Raw genomic sequence first — 22,812 nt, 5'->3', positions numbered from 1 at the left:
ATTTTTTTATTTCTGTATTGTATCATAACCTTTTACTATTATAGAATTTATATTGAAGCTCCAGTGGAATTGGTACTGAAATAGACACATAATATAACAAATAATGAAAAATCATATCTCACTATTACTAATATTACTATTACTAACAACGTGCAATAAAATAGAGGTCTATAGGTCTATATGTGAGGAAAAAAAACAAAACAAAACAGCCAATAATAACAAAGATCATTGTCAAGGAGACGCAAGTGATGAAGAAGAAAGTGAATAACTGGAGTCGCAAGATTTGACCGCAGATTAATTAAGTCTGCCGTGGCTGCAAAGCAGAGCACTAGAACCTGAGGCATGTTAAAACTAATGATGTGGTGTGAGTGCCTCCACTACAGGCAGAGATAAAAAGGCTATGCACACACACACACTCACACACTCTCACAAGGACACACAGTCCCTCACTGAAATAAAACTCTGGGCTTCATTAAGTGCCTCCACCTGCCAAACAACTGACTCATACCACACCAGTGTCTCACTAATAGCAGTTTGCCACCATTTATTTCCTTTGAGCAGCAGTGGGGTAACTGAAATGTACAACTGTTGAGAAAATGAGCAGGTGAAGGCTGAGGTCGCCTTCATGCAAATCGCCGGAGCCATGTACCTGGTGACTCACCAGTGACAGATCATTCTGCGCCCATGCATGCAGAACCGCACACTTCTCACACTCATATTCTCTGTATCTCTGCTCCGATCTAACCACAAAGACAGCGCATGAAAAGTAACACCGAGTTCAGCTGAACAATACACATCATCTGTGGCAGACAATAAAGCTCTGAAAGTCAGCTTTTAACCTGTCGCCTGTAACCATGTAGACAAATAAAAATGGCAGGATAACCATGACCTCAGTGAGATAAACAAACAAGGCTCAAACTGCAAATCTTGTCCTGTGGATGGTGCTGGAGGAAAGGACATGAGCTCACTGAAATCAAAAAAAGGTTTATCTTCATGAGAGCATGACTTATTCTATGTCCTCTGCAGATTTTATGTAAATCTTGTCTGTTAGATTGTGAGATCAGACGGATCAGAAAGAAAGGTCACTAAAGCTATCAGGATGCATCGACTGGTGAAAATCCAGAGCAAATTTCATGGAAATCTGGCCTTTAGTTTTGACATATCTTTCTGCTGTGATTATGTTTGACTGAAATGAAGCGTAAAATGAGAAATGATGAAGATGAGACTGTTTTTTGAGAAGCGTAAAATGAGAAATGATGAAGATGAGACTGTTTTTTGAGGTAAAGAAAAGAAGAAGAAAGGTTAGACATGCATGAAAATTAAAAAAAAATACTCACTGTACATTCATTTTTTTACATTGCTTCATTATAATTTTTACATCAGGATTGTTTTATTTTAGATTTATTTACTAATTTCTCATTATATACTTATTACATGAAGAAGAATGACTTATAAATTAGCCACACTTGCACATTTATAGAAATGTTTATTCATATGTGTTGTCTTGAAATGAAATGAACACTTGCCATGAGCAATTTCATCTTTTTATTTTGAACTTTTTGGCTTCCATAATCACTTCTTAATCAAAGCCATACATGCATGTATCAATATGTTTTTTTTTATTTTTCATGCATTCGCTTCGTTTTTCATCCAATCATCCCTCAATTCTCATTTGCTGCGAATAAACCCAAGCAGCGAGGAAATTCATCATGAGTTATTCATACCAGTTATTCATACCGAGGCAAAGATTGACAGAGGAGCAGCCCTTTGGTAAACGTGAATGTAAAAGCAGACTGTCTTTCTTCGCACCCAATGGGAAGAGTCGGTGTGAGTTGAGCTGGGCGGGTCCTGGAGGGTGAGTTAGCAGGTTTGTGTGCGCACTGCGCTCAGACAACTTGATACAGAGTAACAGTAAATCAGACAGAGCAGCTCCTCCAGCACCAGCAGTGAAACTGTAACCCCTGTTGCAAGTATTTTTGGCCGCTGATAGGACCGAGTGAGATCACTGCGGTCTCTTTTTCTCGGGTACAGACTCAAGAGTTGTTCGGCAAAAGCAACGCAGGGACCCGCTTGTTTTTTTTTTTTTTTGTTTTTGTTCCTCCTCTCACTCTCATTTCCTGCTATTATCTCAATATTATACCACACTGGAAATGTCCGAAAACAAGCCGAATGATGAACCGAAGTTATCTACGACGGACAGGGTGGTGAAATGTAAGTGTAATAATTTCCAACACGGTAACACACACACACACACACACACACACACAGCTTCCCTCTCTGACCAGCGAGAAGAAGAAGAAGAAGAAGAAGGAGCACTTGGAAGAAATTCACGGTCAAAAAGCAAAAAAATGTTAGTCGAAAATTGTTTGCTGGCTATGGAGGAAGAAGAAGGGTGTTAGCCGAGCTGTGACAGGCAAGCAGTGAACTAGGAAGTGAGGGTCTAACTCCAGCTTGTGGAGCTTTGGGCGAGAAATCTTCTAGAAAATGTGTCACACTGTGGCCGTGAGGCGAGATACAGACCCACTGTTTTCATTAGCCAGCACTGTGACAGATGCATGCTCATTTTGACTTATATATAAATATATATATATATATATATGTACACACACACACACACACTGTGCATAGCTTTTACAGTATGCATGCAGATATTGCACAACCATTGCATTCAACCCAAGGGCGATTTCCCCTCATTTTGCATGCATCACCAAGCAGTTTTACCAAAGCCTCCCCTCTCTCTCTTTCTCTCTCCCTCTCTCTCTCTCTCTCTCTCCCTCTCTCTCTCTCTCTCTCTCTTTTTTTCTTTCACCATTGCATAATACTACTTGATGTCGTCTGTGTTTTTGTAATCTCACATTTTGCCTGCTTGCCATGTCTTTCTATGTGTGTGTTTCACAGGTCTAGACATTCCACCTTTGCAGCCTACCATAAGAATGCAATAAAGATCATAATCGAGTCGACCTATCCCCCCCCCTCCACCCTCCCTTGAACACCACCGAGCGAAGGAGCAATGCAGCCTGCCTAGTTTCATGTCAGTTGACATCTTGTGTTGACTTGGAAGGCTCCACTTGAGTTGCAGTATAAACGCCTTTTTTTTTTTTTTTTTTTTGTGTGTGTGTGTGTGCGCTTTGCAGCATGAGCTGTCTCGTGTTGGAAGGATAAATTCGACAGAGAGAGAGAGAGATATAGGTGACAGAATGTGTTTATTTGTGCCTGGCTGGTTTGCAACCATTATCCTCCATCCAGCTCCGGCACATCACAACGGTGCATGTGCAGAGAGATCGCAGTGCGCACGAGCACAGGAAGGGAATCGTTGAGTAATTTCAACCGAGGATTAGTTGCTAAGGTTCGAGCTGGTTCGAAACCATTAGATCATCGGTGATCACTGAACAAGTAGGAAAGACAGTGACACGGTGATGAGGCCGACCGTGACCGCTGTATTAAAAGCAAGACTGAGCTCTCTCAAAAATACTGTATACTTCCACTTCATTGCTTTCTTTCAGAGGCTTGACTTGTGCCATTTTGAAACAGCAGTGTGAAAATGTTTTACAAAATTATAAGTGTATTTTTTTTTTTTTTTCTGCAGCAAGTACAGAGCTAACCGGATGTGTTATGGCTACATTTTGCCCCGGGAAAATAGGGTTGAGTGTTTAAAAGAGAGTCACACCATGTCTTGGGTGCATCTGTAATGAATATTTGAAGAGATCATCCTCTACAGTCTCCACCAACTTGAAGGGTAATGAAAAATAGATATGACAAGTATGGGCTTTTGAAGAGATTTAACAATATCACTGGGAGACACCGGGGTCGTGTTATATATGTATCTTTTCCCTTTAGAGATGCCATCGTGTTGCATTGTCTCCTCCCTGTTTTTTCAGTAGCTCCCTCCCTCCGCTCAGTGTCGGCCTGCTGTGGTCTTAATCAGGTTAAAATGTATTGATTAGTCATTAGAGAGGCTGTCAGGGAATCTGAGAGCCCAGTTTTCGAGGGCTCACTCCTCCACCTGATGTCGAGATCAACAAAGTAATTTCAACTCATCATTATTCATTCATCAAGTTTCAAGAAGTCAGTGTTTTGGTAATGCATCAGTATTATGACAACACAGACTCTGGCTGTGTACAAAGCACCTCTCCAAAATAACTGCAGGCTATAGATGGTGAAGTAATTTGTTTTCAGCTGCCTAGTTTGCCCTGCTACAAGGGTGTCGGTCCAACTTATCATAAGTGCTTTGCATCCACCTGTTTTCAAAATGCATTATCATAATGCTCCTGAAACGTCGCTGCTGCATAGTAATTACTCGTTAATCAGCCGGGTCGGGAGAAGTTGCACAAGTTTCATCATGTTTTCATCCCCACGGCTGAAATAAACCGAAATGTATGAGCAATTTCCAGCATTTAACCGTCACATGTGATGAACTCCATCGCTTGTATGTTCCTCTTTGGTTGGCAGCTGACATTTTTTAAAGGCTCACCTGGTTAAGCATGCATTTGAATGAGGATTATGTTTTGAATATCATAGAAGATTAGGGAAAAACATTAGAAAAGTTCATTCACTTCCTCTAGTTTCAGCTACAATAATACAGTCTTCTGAATATGTAATTATTGCCTATAAACTACAATTGAATATAGAAACCAAATTCATCTCTACAGTTGCTTACTGAATGATAGTTTGTACTAGAGTAACCCTCAGTTAGATATAAAATAAATAAAGGGTTAGTAATAAGGTCGTCACGGTGCAATCATGACGACCAGCACGCTCTAAGCAAAGCGTGCTCAGTAATGGTGTTTTTCCGTCACCAGCTAAGAAGCAGGGCCTCCGAGCCCCCGATGTCGGTCCTTCTCTATAAGTGGGGATGGATAACATCTGACATTTGACTTTTGAGGAGAGGCCCCCATGCTCAGACATGCGTGGGTTGGAGAGACGGTGGTGGTGACAGCGGCGCAATGCCAGCCACTGATCCCAGCTGGATAGCCGAGTCATTTATAGAACAGAACATTAAGTAATGCCACATACTTGATCCTTGCCTTACATGTGGTCACCTACATACGGTCCCGCTTCACGTTCGTGATCTGGCATGCATGCCGCCATAGTGCTTCTTTCCCGTCAGCCACACTGTGTAATACAGAGATATGAAATTACCATGTGTCAGGGATTTTTTTTCTCGGGGTGTTGTTATCCTCGGTAATATTTCCTCATTAGCATGCCTAAACTTGTCATTAGCTTTATTTGCATGGGAATATGATTACTATGAGAGATGAGTTAAGTGATTTATTATCCCGCGCCAGGTGCTGTGTGTGTAATTTGTTAAAAGTTAAAGTTCCAGTCGAAATAGTCTGCCATATTTTGGTGAAGTCAGAGGCGTTATTAATCCTGTGGAATTCAAATTGTCAGTAACTTCATCCGTAGTTTATTTTTGGCTTTCTTGGGGCATTTACAACACTGGTGGTTTTTGACTAGAGACCCTTGAAGTGAAGTGAAGTACGAGCGGGACATATAGTGATTGTCATGTTGTTTGCTGCACTCTGTAGGAACACAGCGGAGGGTTAACCTCACTTTCTCCACTCGTCTAATTTTATTTTTGACTTCAAGTGTAATCAAGAGCGAATAATGGCGTATGGTTTCAGCTCTGTGGGATGGAGACAAAGCACTTTAGATGACATAAAACTGTCTTTATGCATTTTCAGTTCCAATGTCCTCGGTGGCCGGGGGGGGTTTGCAATGTAATTTGACTGTCTGCCCAAAAATCTAAGCGTTTATTGCGAGGATATGAAGGCACCGAACACTGCAGCACGATTTTTTATTTTTTTTCCCTCTAATGGATAAAATTGATCTCCTCTATGAGAGTTGCCTAAAAATTTTGATCCGCTTGTGGCAGATGCTCAAGATTTTTTTTTTTTTTTTAAGCTTACTTTTTTGAATGGAAAACAGAGGTTCTGAGCACAGCCTGTTTTTGTTTAGCGTCATTATGGCTGAACTATTAAGGGTAATTGTTTTGGTCAATATTCATTTAATATCTTTTTGGGAACGGAATTGTTTTATTCCGCAACAAAAATAATAGCAGAGCTGAAATGACGGGAATCGAGAGGATGTTTTTATCTGACCTGTCGCTGTCATCTGTTGCCAAAAACTCATTCCGGCTTCTAAATTATGCAGATTTTTCTGCATGTCTTTATCCTATTTGATAGTAAAATGAATAGCCGTGACCGTAAACAATCAAATAATATGCAGATTCATTGAAAATGAATGCAGCTCATCAATAGTAATAAATGTTATTATGCTACCACAACATGCAGCTAAAGACAAAGGATTAGCCCTGCATATGGATGCAGTCAGGCTGCAGGTGAAAGTGTTAGAATCAGGTCAGTCGGAGCCTGTGATTGGTCAGTTGACCTGTTGATGATGCCCAATCAAGTTTAATTATTTGCATAAGGGAAAAAACAATCACGATTGGCGTCCTTATTAATTGCACAGCCATACCGCTATCTAAAGCACTCTGCATAGGTTGCTGAATGATCCAGCTTTCAGCTGCTGATTTTCACCGTTTGCTTTCCAGACTTCACGAACAATGAGCTTGCAGGATTCAGGTCGGGCACATGCGGCTGTTACTTTCCGTGGTTTTTTTTTGTTGTTTTTTTTAAACCTTTCCGAATAAGTAAGTGAGAGTAAGCCAGTTTGATGGGCGACGCACCCTACCTGTTTGCTGTCATGTCTGCTTACATGCAAAGAAGTCTGTGTTCTGGTGGGTAAGGGATGAGGGAGGGAGGGAGGCTTCCTCCTCCTCCTCCTCCTCCTCCTCCTCCTCAGCATCTTTTGACGTTTTTTTTTTTTTTTTTCTCAGCAAACCAAGCTCGACCTGAAAATGTCACCTACAGCAGAAACTGTACATGACAAGAAGATAAACAAACAAGTGATCAAAAGCCCAGTCACAATCTGCTGTGACGTAAGACATTCTTTTGGCGTTGTTGTTTTTTTTTTGTTTTTTTTTTGATAACACCGTGTTGCATCATGGCATAGTAGAGAGCTGCCACTGTTGTGGTGCGATACACAGGGCTGTGGTATTCTGAACCTGAGTAAGTGCACCTTTACTGCTCATTAGATTAAAGAGGAATTAGGCTCTGTTGTGGATTTAGGGCACAGCAAAGCAGCGGATTTGGACAGATTAAGCTCCATATAGGGGGATAAAGGCGGCTCTGCTCAGAGGTTGTAATCTGACTCCATGCATTAGCTGCTGCTTTTGCTAATTCATGTGAACAAATGGATGTTGGGTCTTGATAAAGCAATAGGGAGAGGAAAACTGTTTACCTACCTTGGCATTTTTAGATCGTTGTTAAGCCTGTGAGTACAGTTTGTGGATTTGCAAACCTTTTGAACACGCACTGTTGATACATTTGAACCAGTGCACTTTTGTCAGCAGCTGTTTTGTAGCTTATATGTTGATGGACGTAGTTTTACTGTGGCTTTGTGCTATTGTGCCTCATCGCAAGGTGCCTTAACACGCACCACATTCTCCTTTTTTTCAGGCACCAAAGCCTCCTTACAAACAACATTTCCCTTTTTTTTATGGATAGCAGACACCAACACATGGCGCTTTTGTTATCCACGGTGGATAACAAAAGCCATTTGGAACAGAGACAGGAGACAGGAGTCGTGTGTCATCAGATCCCTTTCTGGAGCTGGTCGCAGCACTGTCACAAATCAATCAATACAGTGTCTACAACACATGTAACTACATATTGGGCAGCCAGTACAGGGAGTGTGGGGGAGGAGCGGCTAACCCAGTGAACTGGGAGCAACTGGGTTGCTGGGTTATATTAGAGGCCTGTAGAGTAGTAAATCTGCTTTCTCACTTCAAGTCTCACTTGGAGGGTTGGGGCGTGGACTGGCACAGAAGAAATACGATTTTTTTATTTTTTTATTTTTAAGGTAGAGCATGCACACTTATGTGCACAACACGGGTCACTTTTAGTTAACTGAGAAAGGGGGATTCTCTTAAGGATTCAGATATAGAAAACCATCTGTCACAGGATCGATGCCAACGTGCTGTTTTTGCAAAATATTGAGGGTGAATGCTTTTTTTGAAAAACCGGCTTAACAGAGACGCGATTCAATTAACAACTCCATAAATTAGGGAGGGGTGTGCGGTGTGTGTTAATTTTTTATTTTTTTGCATAACTTGATTTGACAAAGTTCAGCCCGTTACAGCAACTGTTAGTTCAAACCTACAAACGTGTAGTAAAACAAGCGACGCTGTCGTTCTTCTTCTGCGAGGTGAATCATGAAAAGATAGCAGGACTACATTTAAAACACCCTGCAGGAAAAAGGAACTGCTAAAAGACTTGAGTTCTTCTGCATCATTTTTAATTTTCTGAAATGTTTTATGAGGTCCATCTCAACAGCACTAATAACACGATAATAGTAACACTAGTAGTGGTAGTGACAGTACCAATTTCAACTTATTAATACTTGTCAGGGGAAGGGAGTGTGTGTGTGGGAGTGTGCAGGTTGGGGAGTGAATGAAAGTGGCTGTGGATGAACAAGTGAGTAGATTTTCAGACAGACTACTACCTCAGATAGTCAGTTATTTTACAGAGTCTTGCATTTTGTAGTTACATGTAACGGCATATATCCATACAAATGAATCTTTCAGTAGGTTTAATGGTTTTAGCTCTTAGCAGGGTGTCTGAACTGGCTGTAAAAGGAGATGCTGTGCCACATTTACAGGTGGTTGCATAGATTTTCGATTTTTTTATTCAGGGAACTTTTGCATTAGCTTTGGAAAATTAACAGTGTTTCTCATCCAATTCATTTTAGGGCCAGGAAAGTGTAGGGATCTCTCTCTTTAAGGATCGCTCTGCAGTGCTTATTCATGAAATATATCGTGTTAGTAATGTTGACTGTGGTGGTGTGATGTGGTGACACCCAGGAAAACGTCGACCCAACAAGAAAGTCAATGAATCATAGCTGAAGTCAGAACAGCTCATTCTTTTTGTTTGGCTTTTTGTCATCGCAGTCAAACTTGTCACAATTTCTAATCCAACGCTCTCCACCAAAGAATACATTCTGTTTACCCTTTAAATTCCTTGAATATTTATTTAAAACCCGGCCCACAGGTATGCGCACACACACAGCCACCTCAAACCGCATGATAAATGCAAAACTGTTTTAGCAACACTGAATAATGTTTTGTGCCTCCACAGTAAGGTTTTTTTATCTGGGACAAACCTCTTCTGTTTGAACACGCACAGCGTTTTTCGGCCTCAGTCTTCCCGCCACGTTTGTCTCTATTAGAGGGAGGAGGTTCCGAAAAACATACTCGTATGCTAAATGGGAGACTTGTCTTGGTGGATTGGGACAAGACCCTGCGCGCTGCTGTGTGACAGATGCACACCTCGACTCACACGACTGCATCGTGCCAGGCGGTCGTTTGTATTTAAATACGGGTAAAATGAGTAAAGCCATCTGCGGGCCGCCTGTAAATGGTAGATTAGTAAGCAGAGAAAAGTCACCGCAGGGGGAGGGATGTCGTAACTCTTGTGATGGCTCATCAACTCGGCGCATGTATACGGGAGGGGGGGTGACACAGGAAGGATGCGCGGTATCTCATGGTAACTGTCTAGTCGAGATTGCCTCTTCTCTGCTATCGTGTAGGCATCGCTACTTGTTGACACCCACACACACGCTGATGCTGATGCAAATGCGACCTGTTCCTATGAAGAACTGATGAATATGCAGATTCATTCCCAGCACGCCGGGTATGTGTGTCAGGGAACATGCAAGAGACACAACCCGGACACTTTATCCGACATTACGGCTCGACAGATGGGAGGCAAACCTCAGCGATGAGGGAGTTAGTTATGATAACTTCACTTTTTTTTCTTTTTTTTTTTTTTATGTGAGCACATTCACAACACAGACACCGGTTTACAGAATGATTCCAGAAAACAGATCATGATTCTAAACCATTGCACCCATCGGAGCAAATCGTGGGGAATGACAGCCAGTGAGGCCTGATTTTCTCATCTCAGCCAACATCGTCCAGTTGTTACTCTAGATTTCTTTTCTTTCCCCTCCCGCAGGGTGTTTGATAAAGCATATCAGCTGTCAGAGCAGAGCGGGATTTCTCACAGTTGTCTTCAGGTTGCAGCTCTGCATTCCACTGCAGGTTTGTTTTGGCGGGAGTTCTGTTTGGCCGATCGCTGAAGCATAGGCACAGAGAACAGCATCCGCCAACATGGCATCAGCACTGTGCATTCAGACAAGTTGCCTGGCGGTTTGTGGCCTGTGACGGGCTCCAGACCTTCAAATGCAGTTTGGCATATCTCAGGGCTTTTTCAGCACTGGTAGCTTTGTGTGTAAGTGTGTGTGTGTGTGTGTGTGTGTGTGTGTGTGTGTGTGTGTGTGAGCTGCACTATATTAAAAAAAAAAAACAGTGTAGGGTTAACCCCACTTCCTCTGATTTCTATTTGCCACTTCATTATTTGAGCTGCGGATGGAGAAATTAATCTACCGCGGGGCAGATTTGATCAAACAAGATGAGAGATCATGGCGAACACACGGTTCCTTTTAATCAAGAGGCCAATCAATACTTTTAATAAAGTGTTATGGATGCACTTTATTAAAGCCTTGATTAACAGTGGGGGTAAGATTAAGAGCAATTGAGCCACTTTTAATTTTATTTTCATCTGGCTGTGCTGTGTAATGTGATTTAGTATTTTTTTTTTTTTAGGGCATGTTTTTCACTCTCTGCTGTGCTGCTTTTAACATTAAAATGATCCAAATGAACAAATATGAGCTTGATTGAGGAAAGCCCTAATTAGAGACGGGAAAATAAGCGCATTATGTGCCACTTTGTTTTTCCTTTGTTAATTCGCCGTTGATCCTGCTTCCATGAAACGACAACCCCAGACTTAGACCTCTTTTTTTTTTTTTTTTTCCTCTCTCTCTCAGGTGTTATAAGCTAGCTAGCTAAAGTGCCCAGTGTGTGTGGACGAGAGAGAGAAATCTCCAGCTATACAAATACAGCTGGAGGTGAGTCGAGGGCCCCAAGGTTTATTTACACGTGTTAATTATAGACCACCTGGCTGAAAATGAACCCTCTTATTCCACGTGGTGCTGGTGAGTTTTGGCGTCTGCTTATCATAGTCTGGAAAAAAAACAATCTTTCATTGGACGTCAGCTCGTTCTATAACTGACCCGACAGGATGTTGTTTTTGTGCAATCGGCATTTGTGTGCGGAGACAAGATGGCACTTCCTGATGTTGGCTGACATGCTTCTCATCAGCATATTTATTATTTATTCATTCTTTCCGGGTTTTAAGAGATCAGGACTCCATTTAAACTTTGTTTTGTACTTGTAATTTTCAATTTTCAGTCAGTAAATTTGAACTTTTTTTCATTTTTGCCGCTGAAAACTGCTTGCGTATCTCAGACGGCCGGGCTAAAAGGGGTTAAGTTTTCCCCAGAGCTGATGATGGCAGGCCTCTCAGTCACTCCTGCCCACGTGTAGAAGAGAGGAGAGGAGAGGAGAGGAGAGGAGAGGAGGGCCACTGCCTGGCCCACTCACTCAAAACACACTCTGCAGAGGCTGACCAGAGCCAGAGTCGTGACTGAGGTGTGTGTGTGTGTGTGTCGGTGTGGAGGTTTGACGTATTGTAGAGGTGGCGCGTATTTGTTACCATGCCCTTACTGTTTTCGCTGTCGAATCAGGGCCTCAACTCAAAATGGACCACCAGGTGAAACTTCATTACTGGCGGCCGGCCCTTCGCTATGAATTTTCCCTGGCAATATTCCGCTAGTAATTGCAAGGTCAATTTACCCTGTTTTTAAAGTTAGATCTAATTTACACTAGAGTACGTCCACCATAAACTGCAGCTTGCCAGCAATAAGAAAGCATAACAGACAGCCACAAGTACCTGAAAGTAAAGCCGACTTGGACTTGGGCGCACGCGATCATCGTGCAAACTGATATCTCATCAGTCTGAGCTCACTGTGTGTGCCTCTGTTAGCCAGAATGATGCGGAGAGAGGTTAGTGTGTCCCACGGCTCCGATTGATTTTGTGCCTGTCCAAACACCGCAGAGGAGCCATACATTACTATGACCGATCATTGGAGCTTTCATCCCTCCCTTATCAGACCATGAGGAGTAGAGGGAGGGCTCGTGGACTCGTATGATCAAGCGAGCCTGGCGGTTACGAGCGATTTCATTTTTTTTTTTTGTTGTTACTGCGTGCAGAGAAGAACCTGTTTTTCAGTAGACCGTGGCAGTCAGCTGTCATTGTTGTGCATGTTCATACATGCATCCATGTGTTTTCATATTCACGTAGTGTTGACTCAGAAGAATGTCAGACTCTCGCCGCGCTGGTCTAATTTTCATTCTTGTTCAAGTTTCTGAAACGGTGAGAGACTTGTTGTTTCAAAAAGTTAATCTCCACTTTGTGTGAACTCTATTGGTAATTAATGCCGTTGTCACACCCCAGTTCTGCACACACACACACACACACACACACACTTGTTAGCTGTTTTTTGGCAGCTTGTTTGTTGCTTCACTATATCATGCAAACCTTTTTTAAATAGTGGGCCCCGCCCCCCACAGAAACCGTCCGGCGAGGTCGTTGAGTGACACGGACACTCGCTGGCACATAGTTACTGCCTCGAACACAAGTTTGGGTATGTCCACGTCCATGACACACAGTCTCAAGAAGACTAAAGAGTACACTGACTCTGACAGCTTCTCTACAGAGACTTGACAGTTACTTCAGTCAGCACTGTCCAGTAAAACTCCCAAGACATACTGTACAAGACTGATTATTTTCTATTTCACTGGCTCGACTGTTTTCTGTCTCTCTTGTCATGTATTCCAACCACCCTCTAACAACATATTTGTTGTCTTCTTCCTCTGTTTAGTTTTAGCTGCGGTTCTGCCATCCACTGCTTTCAACCATGACTACAATGCGTCCTCTAGGCCACCATCTGCCATTCATTCAGCGTTTCTCTTTTCATTTCGTTTTGCACACTTGCACCCATGATGCTTTAGGACCCGTCTCCCTGTATAGAACGTAATCTGATCCTCCTGGAGGAATGTGGCAACCCTCAGGGACAGCCAAATTGAGGTACAAATCAGTAGGTCGGTCAGCAGATAGTGTATCTCTGAGTGATTTTTAAGCCAGCAGCAATTGGCAGAGTGAAATCAATTTAGCCCCTCCCCCATCAGACTAAATTCATATTTGTTTTTCTTTTACCCAATCTCAAACACTTCATGACAGTCACGTTGGCAGACAATAGTTGTAAGCTGCGTTAAACATTCGTTGAGTGCTGTCTGTTTTGTAGCCAGCAGTTAAACAGGGCAGGGACATCTTTTCAGGCTAACAGATGGTGTGCATACAGTACAGAGCTATGCAGTTCCACGGTATTAGGCCGCAGCACTACATGGTCTTTTATAAAGCCTATTTGCTTTTGATTAAAGTAAATATGGTGTCTCTTTTAGAATCAGCAAACTGCCACGATATATGGCAGCGTATGCTCCCGTCTGTGTTTGCATTTAGTCAAGGAGCAGGTCATAAAAATAAAAACAGTTGTTCAACACAGCTTGTCCTGCATGTTCTGCCTTTTTTATATAAGCAACTGTATGTTTTTGAATGTCGCCTAAGATAGCTTAGCCCCGGTTTATGCTTCTCATTTATTAACATTTGGGTCATGAAACTAAGCTAGTCTTGAAAATCCGAGTCTTGTCTGTCTGCATGAGGAAATATTCATTCATCGTAAGGGTAGCCAGGACTGACACGTGTCCTTTTCCGTGTTATACAACACAAGAACATAATAAACCCATTAAGTTTTATGAAAATATAAAACATAATGAGTTTATCCTGTTCTTGTGTTGTGTAGTTCTGGATCTGGATAAGAATTACAACCTTCACATAACACAATGTAACATCACCAGCCAGAGTATAACTAATATAAAAGCAGTTTCATGTCATGTGGCTACCATCTTTGTTTGCTTTGCGAATTGGTGGCACAACTGGGGAAATTAGTTTAAAACCTTTTTTTATTGCACAGCAGATGTAATTCTTTTTTTTTTTTCAAGTTCAACGACCCTCTGGGTTTTTCAAAGATTTATTTACCAGGAAAAATGGATGCTTAGCTCTGCGACTCAGATGTAACATTAATAAATAAGAGACACAAGCCGGGCTAAGGGGGAATATACCAAGTGGGGAATGTCTTTGAAAGTTGGCTGAGCTACAGTATCTGGTCTGTAGATGTGTACAGAGAGCAGAGGCATGGCCTTTAACCACAGCAGAGGAGAGTTTAGGAAACGAGACTCCCTTTGGGCAGTCAAGCTGTCAGATGTCCGTTTCTGAGTCCTCAACATATTCACTGACCTGATCCTCAAGGACACATGACCTTTGGAGCAAGCCTGCTTTGCCCGAAGGGATCAAGGGCACGATCTAGGCAGCGCACTAATGCTTGACCCACACTACCCAGAAGCGCATAGGGTTTTTTTTTTTTTTATAAGAGCCCTTGCCCTTACTTAGACTTCTTATCTTTGATTGGACGCTGACTGCAGATATGGCTTTAGAATGTGGCGCTATAACCGCCTTTAATCTCACGGCTGCTAGTAAAGCCTGCACAGATGGTGCCTTCAGCATAATACCTCTGCTTGTGAATTTTGAAAGTGCTTTCTCTGCAATATGGAGGTCAGGCTGGCGGCAGAGAGGGATGATTTACTTTACAGTCACTTTTAGCCCAGAAGGGTTGCATAATAGCCGCTACTTCAGGGGTTCCGTCACAGCTCCTCCTGATATATAGAGCTGCTGTAGGGGGGCTTGAAATGGCGAGACATGGAGGGAGAGAGAGAGTGTGTGTGGTTGGTGAGGAGTTATATCCTTTGCTGACTCAGAATTCCTTTGGTCTTTAGAGAAGTAATTCCTTTGTTGCCCTCCCTCCCTCCTTCCTATCCCAGCCCCGTGCCGGGTTTTTTTTTTTGCCTCTATTTCTTGGCAGTCAGGTGCTCCTGCTGGCAGGAGAACCCACCACACCCGCACAGTCATGGCCTAGATACAGAGATGGGCTTGAGAGGTGGGCGTGGGCAAAAGGGGGGGGAGAAAGGAAGAGATGGTAAAGGAAGGGGACTCTTAGGGGCCTTGTTGTCTTGGCAAGAGGAGGGAGGAGGTGGCTGGCTGCGCCATCCCATTGCCTCACCACCTGTCCTCAGAGAAATCACAGTCATTCTGCCAGAAATTAAAACTCAACCATGGATCTCTTGGACACAACCGCTTGATGCCACAAAGATGCTTGTTACAATATTAGACGTGTCTCATCATACTTGAAACCTAATCCTTGAGTACTTTTTGGTATGGGATATTTCGGCTTTATTTCTGTCTTGTAATGTATTTGGAGCGCACATTAAATTTTGCTTGCCTTTTCTGACCCTCCCTTGTCCTTTTGACACAGCATGCAGGAATGCCATTTCACATATGTGATGGGGCTATTCTTGTAGGGTTGGGAGGGTTTGCCCCGCTCCACAGATCGACGGCGATAGCAGCGGAGTGGTATTCACTTTCAAGTCAGACAGGTAACCTTCACAGCTGAGAGGAGTACGGGGGTGGGGTGGCGGTGGGGGTTAATTAATGATGAGGATTGTTATCTACAGTTCAGGCAGTGTTTTATTTGGGTCAGCCTCAAGTCTTGTATGCTCCGTTTACCAAGTGTGGGTGCAAATATAGACTGGCCTCATCCCCTCTGTATGCGTCTAGTAATTGCATTCTAGAAATGCCAACATCTCGGCTGCCAACGAGCCCTCCTTGGGAGGTGCGATCGCGCCTGTTGAGGCATATTATCTCAGAGGCAAGCTGTGAATGAGTACAGAAAACACTGAAGTCAGTCGGAGTTTCTGGAACGTAACAATATTTTTCTATTGATTTACATACCGTGTTATATCGTGTTTCAGGAGCCATGTAATTATCATCCATCTAGATTTCTAATTAGATAGTACAACTCGACCTCCTGCAGGTGTAGAACATACATTCAATGGTAATCAGCCAGCCAGATATTCATAATGTTCAAAATATCGCACGTGGATGCCATCCAGGATGGTTGTACTCCATGAACAAGACATAATACGTCTTGGTGCTTGCAGGAAATGTGTTCTGCAATCTAAAATTCCTTTTCTGTGTTCCTCTCTGGAGGGTTTACACGTGTGGATTGAAATATTTAAAAGGCGGCTGGAAAAGAAGGAGCCACAATATAGCTCTTGACAGTTGACTGTTGCAGCCAGCGAAATAGTTAGAAAAATTTCAGTAACAATATTAAAAAAAAACAAATCCCAGGTGCAAAATGTAGAACTAATTTGTTTACAGCTCTGACAATTTTATAACCAGCCAACATTTTAAAGCACCTCTGCAAATGTCGCTGCAAACCTGTCCAGTTTAATTGTGGCTGCACACTGCGATATATTTTTACTTCTCTGTCGCGGTGTCATTATAGTATTGGGTTTCGCATGTTTAACTTAGTAGCAGAGCTTCAGAAGTTCAAACTTCTGGTTTTGTGACAACAAGTGCAACCCTAGCTGAACTGCACACAGCGGATCTGTACCGCGTCCAGGCACCCGTCCGCATGTCACTGCACACTCAAAAGAACAAGCCCCCAACAAGAACGCTTTGTGAAGTGGCTGCCTGTGCAGTGGCGAAGCTCTCCAGGGTTAGTGGGGACATATGTTCTCGATAGACCTGTGTCGTCAGTCCTTCCCAATACAAGCGCCAGTTGACAGCATGATGGAGAGCGGTGGAGGACTCACACAAAGGTAGTTCTGTGCACGTGCGGTGCCATGTTTTTGTCCAGACTGAGAGTCCAAGCACGCCCACAGACCCCTCCTTAGCTGCCTGACCTTTCTGTTTACCATCTGAAGGAAATGTTGAAATTGTAGCCTTGAAGCTCCGCGGAAAAGATGCCATCATTGTGTCAAAGCCCTGACACACGATAGAAGAGACCTTATAGGTGGCCTGATTTACTTTAATTTGATTTGTGAATGACAATTTGGAGTTGTTTGCTTTTAGGGAGACAATATGACTCTTTTCTTATTATTTTGCAAGTCATGCCTCCTTCTTTTTTTCTGCTGACAGTTTATTCTCACAGTTTTCATACAGAGCCGTCTTCTTTTCTCTAAACACATTTAAAAACCACACACACACAGATTCCATAGCTGATTTTTAGTCAAGTCTATTCATGCAAGTCATGTCTTCTTTTGACAGCTTTAGTTCAACCACACAGCGCCGACAGCCAGTTGACCACCAACGTGTACATGCGTTCTGCACGTAGCTTTGCTTTGCGCCTGTGTTGGCTCGTGGTCTTGCTTGAACAGAAGAAATTGAGGATAAATCAGAATGAATAGGTGAAATGACGGATTACTACTACTACTCAATCTTGGTGCCTGTAAACTGCCTCGAGGGTGTGACAGCAAAAATTCTGGGTTTTGTTTGCTTCTTAAATGCTCAATAACATGTATGCCGTATTTGTCATGTTACCAATCTTTCAGGTGTAGTACACAACATCAGGGAATATGGAGATAAGTGTCGCTAAGTGTCTGGCTGTTATGTGCCACAGGTTCCGTTGGTGGAAATAGCTTCCATACAGCACTCTGTCTTCCAGATCCTTTCAGCCGCCTCCATTGTTCCGTCTCTGCTATGCTCCAAAGCTGATTACAGCGCCTTCTCTAATGAAAGCTAATCCTGTGTCACGGCATTGTGGAGGTGGAGGAGGAGGAGGACGAGGAAGGGGGGCAGGCCTCAGCACGGCAAAGCTAGCAGGGGATGTCTTCTTCAAGGCCTGTCAGAGTGGCTTTCAGAGGAAATGCCAGAGAGTGTTAACGTCTCCGCAAAACCTGGAAAACCTACGAGGTGTTTTACATCGAGACTGAGCCTTTTTTGGTGCTGGCCTGTGTTGGCCTTTAACACTTAAAACACAAGACTGCCCAAAGTCGGAATGGCCTGTAATAATTCACTTTAACTGTGTTCAGCCCAGCCATTCATCACGGCTTCTTAGCGGTTGGACCTGACCTGTCTAAATTACTTCGGGGTTGGTACTTAGAGTCTGCTCTTCTATTACACTTTAGCTTTCTCTGACCTGTGTTTGAACACCTTTTTTTTTTTTTTAGAAATATTGGACATTGGGACAAGGTGTTACATCTGTTAGAAAACCAGCACCGAAAATTTCCCAATCGCACTCGTTGCCGTTGATTCCTCGCACTTTTGTTCCCATGGAGAGAAAATAAAGTCCATCCTGTCATTTGAATTTGCCAAACTCTTCATGTATCATGGTTGTAGTCATGTAATTTGTCTTCTGGAGTTGTACAAAGAGTTTGATGCATGTGACAGCTTGTAAAGAAATTCTGGTTGAGTAGGCATTATAATGACAGTTGGATGCTCTACTGTAAGTAGGTTTTTGGGGCGCATTAACTCTTTCACTCATAACCTTGACTCAGGATACCTGGCAATGCCATGTACCTTGCTAATACCAAGTACCTTTTTGCCAATTTTTTTCTCTTCTTGCCAAAATGTGTGCCCCACACTGGACACTGAAATGCTGAAGTTTATCATGATACTGTCAAAGAAACTGTATACAGTTCAAGTTCAGCATCGCCAGTGAAAAAATTATCTAGTGGATTGGATCGGAGGATTTCGGTAGCATATTTTCAACTTGATTTATGTAAATTTACAAAGTATGAAGGCAGAAGGAGGCAAATATTCAATCATTTCTAATATTTTCCTGCTTTTTCCCCATATTTTCTAGCTGGATCTTTTATCACTGGATGAAACCAAAGCTGCCATGTCACTGAGTGTCTTGGTCAGTTGAAAGGTAGACCTGCTAGATTCCATCCAAGAAGTGTAGTTGTACCTTAATACTGCCTTTTTTTTGCCTAAAGAAGAAATGATAGCTCTTTCTTGGTGTCAGTAATATTCAATATGGCTTCCTGATTTGGCTAAGATGGTAAATCTGCTGGGGACGCTCGTTTATGATCGATTGAAAGGTGCTCGTTCCCCCAGCACACTTTTCTTCTTTTTTTTTTAATCCCATCTTGACTCTTGATGCGTTTTTATGCGTTCATTGACTGATCTTTCGCTCTCCCTGACTCATGCACCCCCCCTCCACCCGAGCTCCAAATCCGCTGTAGTCATTTGGCAGCCGTGGTCCAGGTCCCTGGCGTCCTCTCACTCATTGATCGGCTGCTACATTGATGGCTCGTCACACGCCCCAAACCACCACCAGAAACCCAATGCAGGGACATCCCTTTAGAAAAAGCCCCATCGCAGCATCCGCCGCCTACTCCCATCTATCCATCTTTACATATATTCATCCATCCCTCCATTTGCCCACACCAGCCTCCCACGCTTCAGCCCTAACCTCACTAATTAATCAGGGACTTAGTCAGTGAGTGCTGTCTGAGCAGCGGTGCATTTTGATCACATGCTGCTACTAACTCTTCCTACATTTCTCATCTAAAATCTGTTGAGCCAGCAGCAGGATTAACGTTCGCCTGTCACTCACTTTCGCATCGCCGTCGTCCAGGTCTCTTACACACTGCTATGGGCTATTTTCTGTCAAAGCTTGATGGTCTTTGATAACCTTGACAGGCACGGCAGCATGAATGCAGTTCTGGGGTGTATTGTTGGCTTGTTTAGTATACGACCTGTCTATCTTAATAATGAGGATCCCTAGATGGCTGTCATTGAAGCGAACCTCTGTGCAAACAGCCACACATGTTATTACAGCGAACAGCTGTCAGAGGCACAATCTCCCTTTGTTTGTGTTTACCACATTGTGCTCATATATTATTTGCATGCAACAGTGGAATATGTAGGATGAGGCTTTTGCTCAGATTTCCAGCCTTGGATCAAGTCGGTGCAGAATGTAACGTGCTGCCGGGGACTCATTTTTAAGCCAATATTTTGATGGATGAAAGATTAAGACTGAGACTCTACAGCTCTGTTTCCCTGGCAACCACTTTAACTCACTTTTATCTAATATCTCTCCAGTTTGTTGATGCGATGTAAAAGCTTATATCACTGCAACAGATGATGATGGCCAACTCCAGTAATACAGTAATTCAAGTTGTGGACATTAAAGCTACAATTAGTGATAATATTGACCAGAGGCCATAGACCAGAAGTAGGAAAAGGATTGCAATGTGTACATGCCAGCACAAACATTATATCTGTAGTGTTTATTTGTAAAATAGTTGGGTAATGATGTAAATAAATAGTATGAGTAGTTTCAAATTGACAATCTGCGAACATGAATTTTCAGAAATATTCTGTGAAATAAATAGTGCGGTGTCAAAGATAAACCACGTTGTGCCAAAACCTAAAATGTGTCCAAACAACATTCTGCACAATAAATAAAAAAGATAATTAAAACTAAAAAGTGTGATTTAGATTGTTTGTTCTTCAATCCATTACATAGCAGCATTTGTGCTCCATGCAGCCAAAGCTGATAGTAGTGCTGAACGTGACACAAAAAACAAATACGTGGAATGAATGTTATATCTAAATGTTATTTATTTATAGAAAGGAAAATGGTTGAGTAGTTTGAGGTCTGCTCTGTACTAAAGCCCTCTGTGTTTTTTTCCCCCTCTTCCTGACTCCTGTGAATATAAATTGAACCAGCTTGCTATTAATTTGAATGGAATGAATCGAGTAATTTGAAGGCACAATTTGTAATTTTAGGGCATGAATTATTAATTACAGGGAGCAAATTAAATAGTACAAGATATTGTACTTTTGCAAATTATTAATTCCAGGGAACGATAATTTGTGTGCACAAATGATTAAACGTGTTATCCTAATACCTGCTGGGCTCTGTAGCATTACTTGTCTTCATGGCATGATATATGTCTTTGAAACAGGTCCCCTGAGTCTTTGTTGACAGCTCTGTTCAGTCCCCCCACCTTTTTTTTTTTTTTGCATGGGTGTCTCCTCTGATGCAGCAAAGGGCTTTTATTCCTCTGTCTTCCAGCTCTCTCTCATTGCTGTCTGTCTGCGGGAAGGTGAGCGCTGTTGGCTCTCTTTCCTGCCTCAACCACAGAGGTAACCACTCCATTTCCATACTGCGTACAGATACAGTACATTCGGCAGACTCAAAAGCATCAAGCTTCAAAGCTAAGCTCTGCTAAGCGTTTCGTTCACGGCCGGCTTCTATCCCTACTAATGCATGGTAAAGAGGTTCACGCCAATTTCTAAGTGACCTTTTCTTACCATTAGCCCTAAAGCCTGATGGTCTTTTGAATCTCTCGTCCGCCCTCGGTGGCCAGATGTTGGACCTATATGTTCCATAGGTCGACTTCCATTTTAATACATCTTCATGTGATATGTATAATATTGGAAACAAGAGTAGTTTCCTTCCTCGCTGCACTGAGTCACATTGTAAATACCAGGTGTATGGATTCAGCCGTGCTGCTGCATCAGCGCGGTAGGTTGATTCCAGAATTAAAGCACCTAACATAGGATCGTTTAAAAAAGAGCTACCGGAAATAGCAAATTTCACTTCACCGTCTTCATGTGCAATTATTTTCCTGTACATTAATGCGCACAATGTTGCTCTTCTGAATCACACTTCACACGCCGACTCAGAGCAATTTTATTCACAGTAGACTCTCATGAACAGGAAAGAAGGGTTTGTTAGATTATCCCACCATTCAAGGAAATCTTTAAATTAAGCTGGCAGCCACAAGTCCACGTTAAAATAGTGTTTTAATCCTTTAGATATTATAATACACCATCTCTTCTGTGAGCTGCGGGCGTCCTTCTGCAACTGTGTTAATTGTACGTAATCAATGCTTTATTTCTATGGAGTGCTGTCTTATGAATTATTGATTGACAGCGTTATAGGTTTTCTAAATGGGTTGGAGAGGGAGGAGGAGTTGTAGAAAAACCGACGCCAATTACAGACCTGACATATAGATGTGATGCTGGTGTACCCAGCGTGTGAGGTACACCATATTGCAAATAATTTATCACCGCGTGAATATAATGCGTTGTATGGTTCAGCTGCTGCACTTCTTTGCTGTCAGCAAAGATAGCCATATCTTTTGCATTATGCATGTGAGGTAATCAGCTTCCGAATGGACTCTGTGGTCGTGTAATAATGAAGCAATGAAGCCGCTGCCAGGTGACATTTTAAAGTTGAGGTGCTTTTTTGATGTACAGCATGTCCCAGAAGCTCATGCGTCCCGCTCGTCCTCGATTCCTAAACATGTCCCGTCCTAATTGAACGTCGTTATGCAATTTAATTAACAATTATCAGCGGAGAGTGACTTGCACACTCTCAGTGCCCTATTCAACACTTGGCAGTCGTTCTCTGTGCATACACCACACGCAGTGGATGCTTCATCACTAAAAGGCTTCCAACTGGGAAAAAGTCTGAGTGTGATTGAATTTTTTTTTTCATCCCTGCACTGCCAGTAGATTCAGATTCATCTCATGCATACAGTGAAACTGAATTATACTGAAGCATAACCCCACATTACGTTATGTGCTAGTGGGTGTGTTTCCTTTCCTTCTCCTTCTTCCTTAGCTGTTCCCTATTGCAGACGAATGCTGCCGCATGCCACTCCACTTTAATTGTGTCTGGGTGCTGGGGAATGAAGCCAATGCGGAAGTGCTAAAAACTTGAATTCCTCGAGCGGCCGCTTAAGACAGGCTTGCAGAAGTGAGTCAACCCCCATAAGCGGCCGTGTTAAAATGCCCAATTTGACAGCAGACATAAACATGTTTACAGCCTGGTTTAGGCAATGGTTCTGGTCTCTATAAGTTGTGTATAACTAAC

At 42.6% G+C, this 22,812-nt stretch overlaps 1 protein-coding gene across 6 annotated transcripts in view; it reads left to right on the top strand.

Moving 5' to 3' along the window:
• Positions 1–1,865: 1,865 nt before the first annotated feature.
• The window catches only part of LOC104937635 (serine/threonine-protein phosphatase 2B catalytic subunit alpha isoform), a 62,382-nt gene continuing 41,435 nt past the window's right edge, over positions 1,866–22,812 (top strand). For 2 of the 6 annotated variants that reach the window (XM_019279420.2, XM_010753913.3), the window contains exon 1: positions 1,866–2,211. In XM_019279420.2, coding sequence (XP_019134965.1) covers positions 2,151–2,211 — 61 coding nt within the window. In that variant the 5' untranslated portion in view covers positions 1,866–2,150. The remainder of the gene's footprint in view (positions 2,212–22,812) is intronic. The other 4 variants (XM_019279421.2, XM_010753920.3, XM_010753927.3 and 1 more) reach the window with 3 other exon arrangements.

The sequence above is a fragment of the Larimichthys crocea genome, chromosome III (genome assembly GCF_000972845.2).
Source record: "Larimichthys crocea isolate SSNF chromosome III, L_crocea_2.0, whole genome shotgun sequence".
In the NCBI taxonomy this organism is placed as follows: domain Eukaryota; kingdom Metazoa; phylum Chordata; class Actinopteri; family Sciaenidae; genus Larimichthys; species Larimichthys crocea.
This window is presented reverse-complemented; position numbering and strand designations above follow the sequence as displayed.